The 16,279-nt window shown below is 46.0% G+C and overlaps 1 protein-coding gene across 1 annotated transcript in view; it reads left to right on the plus strand.

The window, feature by feature from the left end:
- LOC142572441 (U2 snRNP-associated SURP motif-containing protein) overlaps positions 1-12,842 on the plus strand; it is a 64,964-nt gene extending 52,122 nt beyond the window's left edge. The window contains exons 21-22 of the mRNA XM_075681561.1: positions 10,229-10,485; positions 12,545-12,842. Of these exons, the coding sequence (XP_075537676.1) occupies positions 10,229-10,485; positions 12,545-12,662 (375 nt within the window). The 3' untranslated portion in view covers positions 12,663-12,842. The remainder of the gene's footprint in view (positions 1-10,228; positions 10,486-12,544) is intronic.
- Positions 12,843-16,279: the final 3,437 nt, after the last annotated feature.

Consider the following 16,279-nt stretch of genomic DNA (forward strand, 5'->3'; position numbering starts at 1 on the left):
TTCCTAAACTCCCTGATCGCCCTCAGAAACGAGGGCGCACCGAAGAAGTCTTTCAGTTTTTCGGACGGCAAGTCCACAATTTTCCTCGTTTTCACATAATCCACTCAGAAAAACCAGCTAAAGAAGTGCGAACAATCTCACCGTTCCTTGTATCGAAGACTCTTACTTAAGTCTTTGGTCCAGGATATAAGGCTTCGAGGCTGGCAAGCGGTGACCTCCTCTTGGAGCTCCGCGATCAGAAGCAATTTGAGAAACTGCCTAAACTAGTATCATTTGGAGAGACCCAAGTAGTAGTAACCCCGCACCGCACGATGAATACCTCCCGCGGCGTTGTCTCCGACGATGATTTGCTGGAGCTCACTGAGGCTGAGCTCTTGGAGGGCTTCAGCGAACAGAATGTTATAAATGTCAAAAGAATTAAGATGAGGCGAGATGGAAAAGAAATCCAAACAAAACACCTGATACTCACTTTCGGCTCAAGTGTCCTCCCCGAGTCCATCGAGGCCGGTTATATCAAACTTCGAGTTAGGCCATACGTGCCCAATCCTCTCAGATGCTTTAAGTGCCAAAGGTTCGGCCACAGTTCACAGAACTGTCGAGGCCGGCTGACATGTGCCAAGTGTAGTGACACTGAACATTCCTCCGAAACATGCCAGAACACTCCACATTGTGTCAACTGTGATGGCGAGCATGCCGCATACTCGCGGTCCTGCCCGTCATGGAAAAAAGAAAAGGAGATTGTGACAATCAAAGTCAAAGAAAACGTATCCTTCAAAGAGGCACGCAGGTGGGTTGCATACCTTCCTAAGGCCAGCTTTGCCGAAGTGGTGCGTCAGGGGGCAGCGCCACAACGGCCTCCGGCGGCTGTCCGACCCACAAGCCGTGAGTCGGCAGTTACGCCATCAGCCCCCGTGGCGGTTGCAGCTAGCGCTGCTCCGTCTACCCAGCAGACGGGGCCACCGACCCCGAAGGTGGGCGCCACTGAGGCAGCCCCACCCTCCCCCGTCCCTTCCAGCGCTGGCAACAGCCGGCGCAGCCAAATTCCTCAGGGAGCCCCATCGACTTCCGGGCTGGTGGGCGCAGGGGTCTTGCCCTCCAAGGCGGGACTCTCTCTGAAAACTTCTCGCTCGCAAGAGCACGTGTCCGGAGCCTCACCAGAGGCAATGGACACTACACCTATCCTCAAGGCGCACCAAGCGCCTAAGGAGCGGCGAGGTTCCCTCGAACGCTTTAAAAAGAACAAAACCCCGGTTACAGGGCCTCGAAAGAGCTCTGTAATCTAAGGCATCACTGCCTTTTCCGTAAGCACAGCACCAATTTATTATAAAAATGGATACACAAATAATTCAGTGGAACGTCAGAGGTCTTCTTAGAAACCTCGATGATGTGCAAGAACTCATCCACAAACATAATCCAAAAGTGCTGTGTTTACAGGAAACAGACTTAAAATCTATACACACAAACTTTCTCCGAAAGTATGTTACGTTTCGCAAAGACCGTGAGGATGCTGTCGCAGCATCTGGCGGTGTAGCCATTATTGCTGACAAAAGTATAGCATGTCAGTATTTAAAGCTCCAAACGGCCCTTGAGGCCGTGGCCGTTCGAGCCGTACTTTTAAATAAACTCATTACAATCTGTTCTCTGTATATACCACCACATCATCACCTTCACAGACGCGACTTAGAGTCATTAATAGATGAGCTCCCGGACCCCTATTTTATTCTTGGTGATTTTAATGCACACAGTACTTTGTGGGGCGATTCACGCTGTGATGCGCGAGGTCGCGTCATTGAAGAGGTGCTTTTTTCCTCTGGAACATGTCTCTTGAACACAAAGGAGCCCACATATTTTAACCTGTCCAACAAGTCATACTCTGCCATAGATCTTAGCATTTTATCGCCGACGCTTTTACCCTATTTTAAATGGAATGTGCTTAACAACCCGTATGGGAGTGACCACTTCCCAATAATCCTAACTACGCCGAAACAAGATCAACTTCCCCCGCTGGTCCCTCGGTGGAAGATTGACTCAGCCGATTGGGAACGGTACCGATCTCTTACTTACATGACGTGGACTGAGATGTCTGGTATAATCATAGATGATGCTGTTGCATATTTTACAGCTTTTATACTGGATGCCGCCTGTAAATCTATTACACAAACGAGCGGCATGGGTTCCAAGCGGCGTGTTCCCTGGTGGAACGATGCATGCAGGCAAGCACGGAGGAACCAGAACAAAGCGTGGGCGATATTTCGCGATTCTCCTACGGCTGAAAACCTGGAAAACTTTAAACATATCAAATCCCAGGCGAGGAGAACGCGCCGACAAGCAATACGAGAGAGTTGGGCGAAGTATATATCAAGCATCAACTCGTACACAGATGAGAGCAAAATATGGAATAGAGTGAAAAAGGTTAATGGACAACAAACGTATTCCCTGCCTTTAGTAAATAGTCACGGAGAAAGCCTGGAAGATCAAGCCAACTTTCTTGGCACACACTTTGAACACATATCCAGCTCCTCACACTACACCGAAACATTCCTAAAGTGCAAAACACGAATAGAGAACCAAAAGCTAGAAAGGAAATGTGCAAAAAGTGTGTCGTACAATGAACCATTCTGCATAGCAGAACTGCAGGCAGCACTGAACTGCTGTAATACATCCGCCCCAGGTTCAGACCGCATAATATATGAGATGTTAAAACAACTACCATCCGAAACACAGAAAACCCTCCTTTCCCTTTACAACGCTATATGGTCTTCCGGCGAGATCCCCTCTGCTTGGAAGGAAACTATTATAATTCCAATACTGAAGCACGGAAAGGATCCTTCCTCTGTATCAAGTTATAGACCTATAGCATTAACAAGTTGCCTCTGCAAAGTATTCGAAAAAATGATTAACTGTCGCCTACTACACTTCCTAGAATCAAACAAATTGCTGGACCCATACCAGTGCGGGTTTCGGGAGGGTCGATCCACCACTGACCATCTCGTGCGTATCGAGGCACGTATCCGTGAAGCTTTTGTCCATAAGCAGTTTTTCTTATCGGTATTCTTAGATATGGAGAAAGCCTATGATACAACGTGGCGGTTCGGGATATTGAAAGACCTCTCATAGTTAGGTATACACGGAAATATGTTCAATGTTATAGAAAGTTATCTGTGGAATCGGACATTTCGTGTTCGAGTGGGCAGTGTTCTGTCACAGAAGTTTGTACAGGAATCTGGAGTGCCGCAGGGCGGGGTGCTCAGCTGCACACTCTTTATAGTAAAAATGAATTCTCTTCGTCTACACATACCACATAACATCTTCTATTCAACGTATGTTGACGACGTGCAGATAGGATTTCAGTCAAGTTCTCTTGCAATCTGTGAGCGACAGGTCCAGCTTGGTCTTAACAGGGTCTCCAAATGGGCTGATGAGAACGGGTTCAGACTGAACCCACAAAAAAGCACCTGTGTCATTTTCTCCAGAAAAAGAGGCCTGCACCCTGATCCTGAAATTGTGTTGCATGGTGAGCGTCTGCCCGTAAACAGCGAACATAAATTCTTAGGCATAATTTTAGACGCGAAACTAACCTTTGTACAGCACATAAAATATCTTAAAGACAAGTGCATGAAAACAATGAATATCTTAAAGGTGCTCTCACGCACAACCTGGGGCAGTGATAGAAAATGTCTCATGAACTTGTATAAAACCCTCATACGCACACGACTAGACTATGGAGCCATAGTTTACCAGTCGGCTACTCCAACTGTTCTGAAGATGCTAGACCCTTTCCACCACTTAGGCATTCGCTTGTCCACAGGCGCCTTTAGAACAAGCCCAGTGGAAAGCCTTTACGTTGAATCGGATGAGTGGTCACTTAATCTGCAGAGAACATACTCCTCTTTCATGTATTTTCTGAGAGTGAACGCAAACAGTGAGCAGCCCGCGTTCTCCACCATAAACGATTTGTCCAGTTGTCAACTTTTTCGCAACCGGCCCACAGTGGCAAAGCCTTTCTCACTGCGTGTCAGAGACATGGCTGAAGAAACAAGGGTTCCACTGCTTGAATACCACCTTATGTCCCCTGCTATACGGCCCCCGCCGTGGCAGTGGCAACCAATAGACTGTGATATATCTTTCGTAACTGTTACAAAGCACGCGCCTGTCGCGCATATACGAACGTATTTCCTCGAATTACAGCACAAATACTCCTCTCCTGAATTCTTTACAGACGCATCGAAGTGTAATTCTGGGGTATCTTACGCAGCGGTCGGTCCATCCTTTTCGGTTGCTGGTGTTCTGCACCCTAACACAAGTATTTTCACAGCAGAGGCCTACGCGATATTGGCCGCTGTTAAACACATTAAAGAATTTAATATCCCAAAGGCAGTTATATACACAGACTCCTTGAGCGTCGTAAATGCTTTGAAAACTGTCAAGAAATATAAAAACCCTGTAATTATTTCTCTTTACTCAGCATTCCTAAAAACCTATGCGTCTAAGCAGCATATCGTCCTGTGCTGGGTGCCGGGGCACCGAGAGATAGAGGGAAACGTGTTAGCGGACCAGCTAGCCACATCCGTGAACGCGAACGCTGCAGACACTTCCACGACTATCCCTGTAATGGACCTCAAGCCCTCAATAAGAAAAAACCTAAGAGATTTCTGGCAGCGCTTGTGGGATAAAGAAACAGCAAATAAATTACATGTTATCAAGCCTTATCTTGGCAACTGGCCACCGGTATCGAAGAACCGCCACACAGAAGTAACACTTTGCAGACTCAGGATAGGACACACATACAGCACACACTCATACCTCTTGTCTGGTGGCGATCCGCCCATGTGTGATAAATGTGGTGAGCCACTTACCGTGCTTCACATCCTGCTGCAATGCACTCAATTAGACGCTAATAGGAAAAAGCATTTTCCATTACCACATCGGCAGCTAATTCCACTCCATCCTCAAATGATTATAGGTATAGAACCTTTCTTCAAACATGAATCCCTGTTTCGATTTTTAAAAGATGTAGATAGTTTTCATATTATAGCCCCAGGAAATCCGTAGCACAGCCTCTTAACAGAGGTTTCTGCTGCGGTAGGTGCAATAAAAGAAAGCACCTGCCTCCCAGCCTTTGGGCTCAAAGGCCCCCCGGAGGCATTAGTGCTATTTACATATTCTCGCATTTTAGCTCCATGATCACTTATCACGTGTACTATATCCACAGACCACTACATGTATCACTGTCATAATTTTATGCTATATACTATTTTACGTTTCCATGAAACTGATTGATTTTAGGCCACTTTACAGCCATGTTACATCCCACCATCGCCACTCACAAATCAGCGCTTAACACAACATTATCAGTCATGGCGCTCTTTGGCCATACCTGGCCCTTGCGCCACTAAACAACACACATCCTCTTATGTGACAACAGAGTACTATTTGCAAGAGTGGTAACCTCAGCAACAGTTCACTAAATACAGTGATAGGCAAAAAAGGTAATATAATGTACACGTAGCAGTGCAGTAATACTGTAGATTTCCTTTAAAGGGACACTAAAGGCAAATACTAAGTCAAGCTAAAGTGATAGATTAGTGCTCAAGAATCTCTTAGGCGTCAATATTATTGCGAACAAAGCCTTCAATCGAGAAATTTAGGTGAATGCAGGTCATGGTTAGAGATTCCCCCGGTACATTCAAGCACTTTCCCAACCACGAACGCACTCCTCAGTTAAATTCTGTCCCTAGTACTCAACTACTCGTTGCAAAAACATCCTTGTATTATAAGACGAAATAAAATACTACTTGCCCAGGTCTATTTCATTTTTACAAAAAAGAACTCGTCAAACCTAGCGTTGACGACGCAGGCGGTCGAAAGGTTTAGTTTTTGCTTGACTCTGCACTGCCCATGCTTTCCTGTTTCAGTACTTTCCTGATCCCATAGTGCTGTGTTGGTTTTGCTGGCTCGCGAAACTTGCACAAACTACAAGTAGCAGAGAATTCAACTACCATGGGATGTCGCGGGATGCCCAAACGGTCCACGCCACTTGACCAAAAAGCAGCTGCAACGGCGAATCCACCGCTCTGTCTTGACTTGGTACCGCCGTGTGTCATGCGCTGTTTTACTCACCGACAGCAGCAAAGGATGGTGATAGCGTATGCAATGTCGCCACTCCCACGATTGGGTGACAGGAGATTTGAATTTTGGCAAAAGTATTCGGACCCTTCAGATGCAATTTTTTCGTAAACTAAGTCTTTTTTTTTTGGCATGTAACAAGCGTTGCGAGGTTTCTGGAATGGTATTTAGACAGTTCACGTCGACTTAGTATGGTCCCTTTAATTCAAATTTTATAGCAAAATCGCGTTACTTGAAATATCACTTTATTCAAAATTTCTTCCAGTTCTGACCAAAACGCATGCATTTTTAAGCCGCATTGCTCCAAGCGCACAAAGAACATGACCCACTTAAAGCGAAGTAGCAAGTGGAGGCATCGCCGCCGCCTAGCCGCGGAGACCCTTTAGTGCTTGCAGTGTCGAATTAATACTGCCGGCGAATTAGTCTTATGAAGGCATAGAACAGACCACAGAAGTACCAAACCCACGACCAATGACCGCCTAGTAACGGGTACCGAGCAAGTGCCAAATGCTCCCAGCTGTTTACTGCAGTGTAAACGGAAGCTGACACATTTCATGGTGCAGCGCGTCTGAACCGTTAGTCTCGATCGCAATCGCATTGCTGATTTCCCCCCGTGATAGAATCCACATGAAAATGAAGTTTTCCAGATGCTTTGTGATGGCAGAAAACTGCGGTCTCTTGGATGCCGAAAAGTGGTCAAAAGACCGCGGGCAGACTTGTGCCGTAGCACTCCATGAGGTGAGCACGATGAGCAAAGTTTTATTGCTCTAAAGAGCACTTCTGCCGCTATAATGTGCTGAAAAGCACAAAAGAAGTGTCCCTCCTATTATAAGGGCCATGTTCGAAGCAAGGAGCTGCGGTAACAAATCGGGAAGACAACTTCGGGGAAGCTGGTCTGGAAATTTGCTTGCCGCTTGCCATAATCGGCCTGCATTGCAATAAAACACCACCCCCTAGCTTCGTTGCACTTCTGACGGTACAAATCGACCGATAACGTTTCGAAAATGCGAAAAACCGACTCAACAGCAGCAAGTCAGGCTGTCAACATGGCGGGTCAGTGCGAACTGGTGTTTCCCCGGAAATTCTCTCGAGCCAGTCATGCTCGATTTGTGCCACCTGACTTTAGACAAACAGTCTAAACGCGTGGTAGGGTCATTGAATTTTGTTCCTAGACATTTGTCAATGGTGCAGATGCGACAGTGCATGAACAGCTACACTTGAACCGTAGAATTAGCACAGTGTCGTTGACAACGGTGCACTGAAAAACTCGTTTTGCAGACTTAACGGTTGTTTACCTTGGGAAAAAATTACCCTGTGATGATACAAAGCCCTACTGCAAAACCATTCAGTTTTCATGATCACCGCTCAATGTGGGTACCAAGGGTACCCACTTCGAGCGGCTAATCATTTTTTGAGCACAACAAACAACCTCACATTCCAGCTACGGCATTTGTGACGCTTTCCAGCGCAATACTCTTGTAGTCTTTCGTAACCTCCGCCGCCCCCCCCCCCCCTCCCCATAAAAGTGGCCACTGCTGTTCCCTCCCCATTCGCTCTCCAGTCGGCAAGCCATTTGGACGCCAATCACTCCTCTCATTCGCCTTCATGTCAACTCCTCGCCTCCTCACTGCCAGTTTCGACATCTCTGCTCCTCCAAAGCTGCCCTCTTCCGAGCACACACTTCCACCAACGGGTGCCTTTCCACGGTTCCTGCTTCTTGGTCTCCACAACTCCAATTGCCGTTCTTCCGCTACACATGAAGCTGATGCCAAGCCTGCCATTGCAACTGTTGTCATCACCAGCATGCACTGCTGAGGAAAGAGAGATGCCCTAATGACATTTTGAAGCTTCTGGCTTCTGTGTCACCCGCCGCACTATTACTTTGGCACCGACGGCACGTGCGTTTGTATCTATGTTGCAGGTGATTGTGCGTTATTTGGAGTGCTTCATTAGGCTTGCCCCATGTGTGCTTTTGAGGTCTACAGTAATAAATGGCTTCGTCAATCTCTGGGCGAAAGTGTCTGACTTTGGAACAGGAAGTTCTGCTAATGAAAGAAGTGTAAAAAGGTGGCCGGCAGAAAACTGACATCGCGGAGGAATTCGGCATATCGCCGTCTACTTGATCAACTCTATTGAAAAACAAAGAAGCTGTGCTATATGGCTTTGAAGAGAGCTTCTCGGCAAAAAGAAAGAGGAATTGCAATTCAGACTACCTTTAAGTGGAAGGTGTACTTTTACAGTGGCTGAAGGACACCAGCAGTGCAAATCTCCCCGTACATGAATGTGCACATACTGCAAAAGCCAAAGGACTCGCCCTCCAAATGGCTTGCTGCAGCAATGGCTGGCTTGAGCAGTTCAAGAAACAACACAGCATGACCTCGAAGTCAATCATTGGCGAAAGCATATCCATGAACCGTGACACTGTAGACGCAGTGGCACCAACATTACATTGGCTCCAAGCTCTACTTGGAAAAGTATGAAGACAAGGACATCTACAACCTAGATGAGGCTTCATTTTTCTTCAAAATGCTACCAAATCACGCATTCATTACCGCTGGCGGATCCTCATCTAGAGGAAAACAAAGCAAAAAGCATGTCGCGGTGCTGTTTGGTGCCAATGCAACAGGCAAGGACAAGCTTCCCTTGTTGATACTGGGGAAGGCCCAAAATGCAACTATTCCCAAGGAATGCATCTACAAAAGTAACAAGCAAGAATGGATGACTGCTACCATTTTTGTTGACTATGTGCGCCTTCCGGGTAGACAATGCGACGCAATGAATCGGCAAGTGCTTTTCATAATTTACAATTGTGCGAGCCACGGGAAGATGCACAACCTCAAGGCGATCGCTGTGGGATTTTCGCCTGCAACGACAACCACGGTACTGCAACCGATGGATCAGGGCATCATTGAGACCACCCGGAAGCTGTACCACAGTGCTGTTTTGCAGCGGATGCTCACAGCGTATGATGCCAGCAAGAGGTACAACATTGATTTGCTTGGTGCGATCCACTTGCTGAACTTTCCATGGAAAAAACTCGCACCTTCAAAGCTCGCCAACTGCTTTGCGCACACCGGCTTTTTCCGCGTCGTCGTCAGTGACCCTGACGGTGACCAGCCTGACAATGACCGGACTTGCAGCGATCTGTATGAGGCTGTTCATAAAATTACTGGCCAAGAGGTAGAAGTCAACTTCGAGACATTTGTATTGGCTTACGCAGCGTCCCAGCGTCCCAGGTCGCCCCAGCGACGGATGCGGAGATACTAATTCACACTGTTCGGGTCCCGCCGAGGATGAAGAGCCGGCGGACAAAGAGCCACGTGAAGTGCCAACTATGGTGCAGACGTTGTAGTACCTACGCCTGCTGCCAAATAAGGGTCAATGCATGGGTGGCTACCATGGCCTCGTGCATTGCTTGGTCAAATTAGAGCAGGTGGTGCTTGCACCCTGTAAGTACTTGAAACAGCCTGAATCATTTTTGCTTCACTGAATACATAGTATTTTGACTTCCTCATAGTTGTGGCGCAATTAAAGCTCAACTGCTTTAGCTTTTCTCTAGTGGTCACTTATATAGAATTACCACTTATAACGAATTTTTTTGCCGTCCCGCTGGCTTTGTGATAACAAGGGATTACTCTAAGTCAAAATTTCTTGCCATCGCAGTGTCAGCTGCATGTATTTTCACCCCTTTTCTCGGAAAAGTTTTTGCACTGGACTGCGTGTTATGCGTGTTTGAATTAATTCCTTGTGTAATGTGCCTTTGCTCAATAGCCAATCAGCGTAACCAAAAAACAGGATTTTCCAGTTTTTGTCTTCTAAAACTGGTAAATTAGTTATGTATTTGGCATTCTGTCTTCCTTGTTTTGCTGTCAAATGTTTTTAGATTTGGTGGAATATTTGCTTGAGACAGATAGAGAGTGAAAGTTTTGGAAAAAGTTATTTGTGCAATGGCAAATTTTTCAACTAGAATGATGACTGCAAGTTAGCCGATGTTCATTTGTCTGTGCAGGTCTTTGTCTTCTCTCTTGTCCTAAGGAAGCAAGCAGCCTTCCCAGCACTGGATCAATAAAGTGCTTATTCTCTCTTTCTCGTGTTTTCCCAGGATCAGGAGAAGTCCAGTGGCGGGTCGAGTGAGCGTCGTAAAGAGCGCAGTAAACGCTCTCGTTCTCAATCACGGTCACGGTCACGCTCTCGGTCGCCGATTTCAAGCCCTCTGGTGGTGCGGTCGGGGGTGAGCCAGCGCAGTAGCGGCAGGCTCAGCAGCCCGGTCTCCTCCGAAGGAAAGAGTCGTCGATCCCGGTCGCCACGATCTCCCCGCAGCTCCCGTTCACATCGATCACGCTCACCAAAGAAAAGGAGGTATGCTTAACCCTTTTCGTACATTGTCGCAGCCATTTGAATGCACAGACCTGACTCTGCAGCAGCTATCATAGCTATAGACAACTGAGCCCTTCCCCTCCCCCCCTTTTTTTAATTTTATTTGTTTTCTCCTTTTTTTTTAAGGGGCATTGAGGGTGTATCGAGTATGTCTAGTGTCAGCATCTTTTTGCGGAGTAATCAAGTTGCATTTGACCAAACATGATAAGACAGACTTGTCTGCACCCACTGTGGTGGTGGCTCATTGGCTCTGGTGTTCTATTGGCAAGCACACGGTCAGATGTTTTATTACCAGTTCTGGCACATTCATTGTGATGTGGTGTTGGGAGGGGGCAGACATAATGAGAAAAATCCTTGCATTCTTAGTTAAGATGCAGGTGTAACAGAGCCGGCGCATCCACTGAGTGTTCCTTTGTAATGCTAACCAAACGTCAGTCGATCAGTATAACATCTCTGTGGAAAGATACTATCGACAGCATCTTGGCTTTAAAAAAGAAAAGTTTGTTATTCCTAGCTTGATTTTTGACCGTTTGATCAATTTTTACATAACGAAATTTGCTTTTCACCTGTACTACCTGTTCGAAGAATTTTTCTATATTGACTTTTAATTTGTGATCTCGTTGGCCATATAGAAAGGGTGGATGAGTTTATCTCAGTTTAAATGTGTCCAAATTTACATCATTTAATTTTTCATCCCCATGTGTCAGTCGTACTTAGAAAATTTTTGAAATAACATGCCGTCCTGAACACCCGATAAGTTCACCTGCCTTTTCAAGATTGCTTTGTGCAATGACAACATTTCGGCAGTGTCAAGTGCAGCCCCCATCCAATATTTCCATCACTAGATGAATGTGCATGGTACTAAGTGTTGCTTTATGCACTCTTTAGCTGTTTAGTGATGGTTGCCTGCCGAAAATGTGCCAATTTGTGTTCTATCACAGTAGCGGAGATTTCACCAAGCTTGCTCACCAGCGCTCTTTCTCCTGTGTACTTTTTCCTAAACCAATTCATATGCCATGCAAAACACAGCCATTTACTATTACCAGCTTGCCTGAGCTTGCACCCTTGTTGCTCACAAAATTTTTGGTGCACGCACAGTGAAAAAGAAAAATGCACCAAGGTATTTAGGGCACTATCAGCTGTGTCTTGCGGGGAGCTGTTTCTCGTGGCTCCTGAGCAGTGTCCTTGCCTAATTACTAGCCTGCAGAGGCACATAGAGGACCTCCTCAAATATTTTCACCGGGGTACTAGCCCTGCAGCTTTCCACATCATTGTCAATGCAGGCTCGACTGTTTATGGCCACAGAAATACCGTCTGCCTCTCGGGTAGCCAGCAGATTTGCGTGCTCCAAGTCTGCCAATGATCAGAGTAGCAAACTTCAGCGGCAGCTGCTCAAGATCAGCTTAACCATACTAGCGGTTCATGTTAATATGCTAATAATATTTTGATATTTTTCCATTGAGTCAATGGTAAACCAGTGGCATGTTTGCATTGTTTACCTTATCCGAATATTTAGCTGAACAGTGTTCATCTTAACAGTAGTGTACTATATATATACTGTATATATATATTTTCTTTTTCTGCACTGGAATGATAATAGCTGTATTTTAGAACTTGTTCTTTTTTTGTGTGTCTGCATCACAGTGTCGGCCAAGCTTACCTGTTGAGGTTTGCTATGTGATTCATTATTGCATCAAGCAATAATACAAATATTAGAGACACTCCTTACAAGCAATGCATCATTAGGCCATATCGAGCAAGTATTTGCAGCCAAGTCATTCTGTAGCTTTAGTGTATATGTGTGTGTGTGTGTGCATGCATGTGTGTGTGCGTGCATGTGTGTGTGCGTGCATGTGTGTGTGCGTGCGTGTGTGTGCGGCACGCATTGGTGCTTCACAACTCCCTCTCTTTTCCCCTTCCAATGTCCCAGTTATCGCTCAAGCGAAAATTACACACTTTGGTCACATTTATTGCAGGCTTGATGTTATAGGTTTGTGCATGGTGTGCCTAACTGCTTATGTGTCGCGGTGTATTGTTTCAGGTCGAGAAGTCGAAGCCCTCATAAATCAAGACGTTCACGATCACGGTCACCCCACAGGCGGCGCTCATCCCAATCACCTCCTCGAAAGTCTCACAAGAGCAAGAAAAGTAAACACTAAGAGCAGCAATGCCTGTGCTGCAATGTGTACTGTCGCTTTCATTTGCCTCCACCTCTGTTCCCTTTATTTTTTTGTACCTTTTTGGTTGTATAGTTTATTTACATTCCCATTAAACCATCACTAATCATGCATTCACCTAAGGGATCGCTGGGAGCAAATAAAAGTGATTTGTTAGTAGAAGTTGTGTGAGTTTGCTTTACTGCAGCCATTAGTACAGAGAGAGAGAGAAACAAACTTTAATAATATGCTGGAGGTGTTAGCCTGGCCATTTCTCTTCGTGATCGACATTATGTAGATTAAGCGAACTAAGCACATGTGCACAGTGACGTGCCAGAATACAAGAGGTGACGGTTTATCTGTGGCTTGCTAAGCCCCAACCTGTGGTGGCCAGTAATGTTGTCCGTATGTGAGGGAGACACTACAACTGCAACGCCCAAGAACTGTTGACAGCTAGTCTTGGCTAATGTACCGTTCTTCTGCGAGTTGCCCACTCGGCCTTCTAATTGGCAACCACCTTCTTCTTCTTCTTTTTTTGTACATTCTTCCTCTTATCTCCAGAACTTCTTTTACGATCATCTACTGCGTCGCTGTCTGATACTGCTGCTGTCCAATACTGAAAGTTTTAAACAGCTTGTTTGCATGGGTTAACTCTGGTGTCACCAGTGTTCCAATGTGCGTCACACACACTACAAACCCCTTGGAGGCTGTCAGATGTGCAAGTTGCACTGTCACTCAATGGTTGGCGTATGTGGCTCCCCGCTTGGTATGCTGCAGTAGCATAAGTAGCATGTACAAGGTCTCGTTTCTTTTATCCTCTTTCCTGTCACGTCACTTCCACGAGACTGCTACATCAGCGGGACACATGAACTAATCCCGGCCACGTCGGTATGTGGGTGACGCCCTGCTTTCCTTAGCAAGTAAGCTACGTATAAAGGAGTTCAAACTTTCTAAATAATAAATGGGCCTTCCATGATGCATTTTTACAGCTATGACTTGGTTGTTCACATTCACTGCGGCTAATTTGTTTGATGTAGTTAGTATATAATACAGCGTACATGAACAGACAAAAGATGAGACTTGAAAACTGATTACGCTTGTGTTGTACAAACCGTCCTAGGGACAATAACTTCTCATCCTTCATCTTCAGTTGTTGTGGTGTCTAATATGTGTAATTAGCTTTCTAAGTAGTAGAACCCTGATGATATGTTCCTCATTCATACGTTTTCCTAGATAGAATGTCGCTAAAGCCCAGTCCCGACAAAAGGTACATAAACACCCTATGTATTGGGAACCTCTTGACACATCAGCATTCCCGCAATTTTCCCGCATAACACGACGCGAACTTGGTGCATAATTTCAAAATAAATATGAATTGTACCGTCTATAACATAAAAAATCAGAAAATCGTCAACCAGCCGCGCTAGACACCCTATATCTCTGCACTTTTGACCACCACCAACATGTGCTTTTGACGTGCCACGGTCTTGGCGGAAATTTGCTAAATTTCTACCACCTTAAGGTGCGCCACCGGATGTTAGGACTCCACCTGCATGGCCATGTGCCAATCTGGCTACCGAAACAATAAAAAATACCTATATTTTGGTTTTTAAAACGTCGCTGGCTTATTCTCAAAACTGAAACCAGCGAAGCTTAGTCAATCCATCGTCAAGCACACCCATACTACAGGACAAGGCAAGCCAGGCTGCTAAGAGTTGGGAAAACAGAGGAATGCTCCACATATCGACTATGCATTGAAATCAGTAACCACAAGAGTGCTGCCATGTTGCTATGTTTGCCAGGCATGCAGGTGCAGAAAAGATGTGCAATCAACATGATCCGTAGCGTCCCTCTGTATGGCGGTGTTATCTAGGTAGTTCAGGCTCCTTCAACCGTTCATGCGCCATACATTTTACATAATGCACCATAAATATTGCGTAGAAATTTTGTGAATGGCCGTCAGACCTTTCCCAGAGATACACGGAATGAATTTTGCATAGTGTTTGTACGTACATGCTGCGTCTTGCTTTTGCATCATATTTCAATTATTTTTATGAGTGAAACCTGGAGTTTCACGGGCCAAAACAACGATTTGATTATGAGGCATGCTATACTGGGAGACTCCTGAATAATGTGGACCACTGGGGATCTTTAACTTGTCCCCAATGCTATAGAGATTCAAAAATTAATTATTGTAGGAAACTCTATGCTCAATGCAGAGGACACGACTGCCTTTGCATTTCGCCCCCATCGAAATGCAGCCGCCACAGCCGGGATTCCATCCCGCAACCTTGTACTTAGCAGCGCAACACAAAGTCGCTAAGCCACCACGGCAGGTAGTTGTTCATTTTGATCGTTACAAAAATGAGAGGAACATAGCGGCGTCATTGTGGTTTCCACTTTTTTCGTCCAGGTTTTCGTCTATAGTTGTAAAGGATGCATCAACTGCATTTGTTATTAATCGTTATTTCGTTATGTTATTATCATTAGTTGTCGATTTCTGCACATCCAGACTTTTTATTTGCGTGTTAAATAGTGACACGATCCCGGGCAACTTCAAGCAGTTTCAAGTGGCGCCCAACTCCACTCTCAGTGTCATCGGCAACGAGGGCGCTGATTGTGATTCATGAGGGAAGTGCCAGACAATTACTTTTGCAAGAACCTGCGATTGTTTGGCTATCACAGCTCAGTCTACTTCGGTTGTGGTGCCAGGGGATGAAGATTCGGTGCAGGCACTAACCGTAATTTCGTCTAGATGTGATGTCCGCATATGACAGTGTCCGAAATACGGACTGGCCAGGTCACCAACCAGCGTATGTGCACGCAGAAATGCGGTGACGTACTTCGGCCGTATTCTCGTATGATTAATTTCGAAGATACTGCTGTCAGTTTCGTAGCACTGGATGCATCGACGCGCGACAGTGATCCAGGCACTGCGATAAGACAACATGCTTGGCACGCTGCCAAGAAAGCCGTCTGTCGTAGATGCCGATGCGTATAGCGCTAATCACGCGAAATCTTGCGAAAGATAAGGTATCATTGTAAGTGACAATCCGAGAACACAACGCACCCTTTAGAGTGCAGCTCTTTGGTGCCCGTTCCTGCGGCAAACAGCAGCATAACCGAGTGAACGAGCACAGGGAAAGATGAAAGCGTCAACACGGAGCAGGAAATGGAAGATTCGAGCCGCGAACGGTGGAGACCAATGAGCGCAGCCCCTTCAGTGACGTGCCCACGGGAAAGATGTCACGCTGACCCGACCAACCGCTCGGTGCATACTCGTAACTGGTCTCAGCCAGACCACTCGTTTCATACTGTCGTCTACTTGTACTGGCTCTCGCCTGCGTTTGTTTGGTTTGCTTCGTTTGGTCTCTATCGCACTTGTTTTGGTTGCAATGGTTTGCGATTGTTTTGTATTCTGTTTGTACGCGCCACGCGAATTGCATAGTACTTTCTGGAAGCCATGCGGCACCAGCAATTACGTGGGAACCTTCGACTAGTCATGGATAAGCCGACACGCTTGACCCGCAGATTTCCGACGATTGCCTACTTTGCTACTTGCCTCTTTCAAGTTCTTTGCCTCAGTATATCACAAAATGAAAACATGTATAGAGCTGCGC

The sequence above is a fragment of the Dermacentor variabilis genome, chromosome 2 (genome assembly GCF_050947875.1).
Source record: "Dermacentor variabilis isolate Ectoservices chromosome 2, ASM5094787v1, whole genome shotgun sequence".
Lineage (NCBI taxonomy): Eukaryota > Metazoa > Arthropoda > Arachnida > Ixodida > Ixodidae > Dermacentor > Dermacentor variabilis.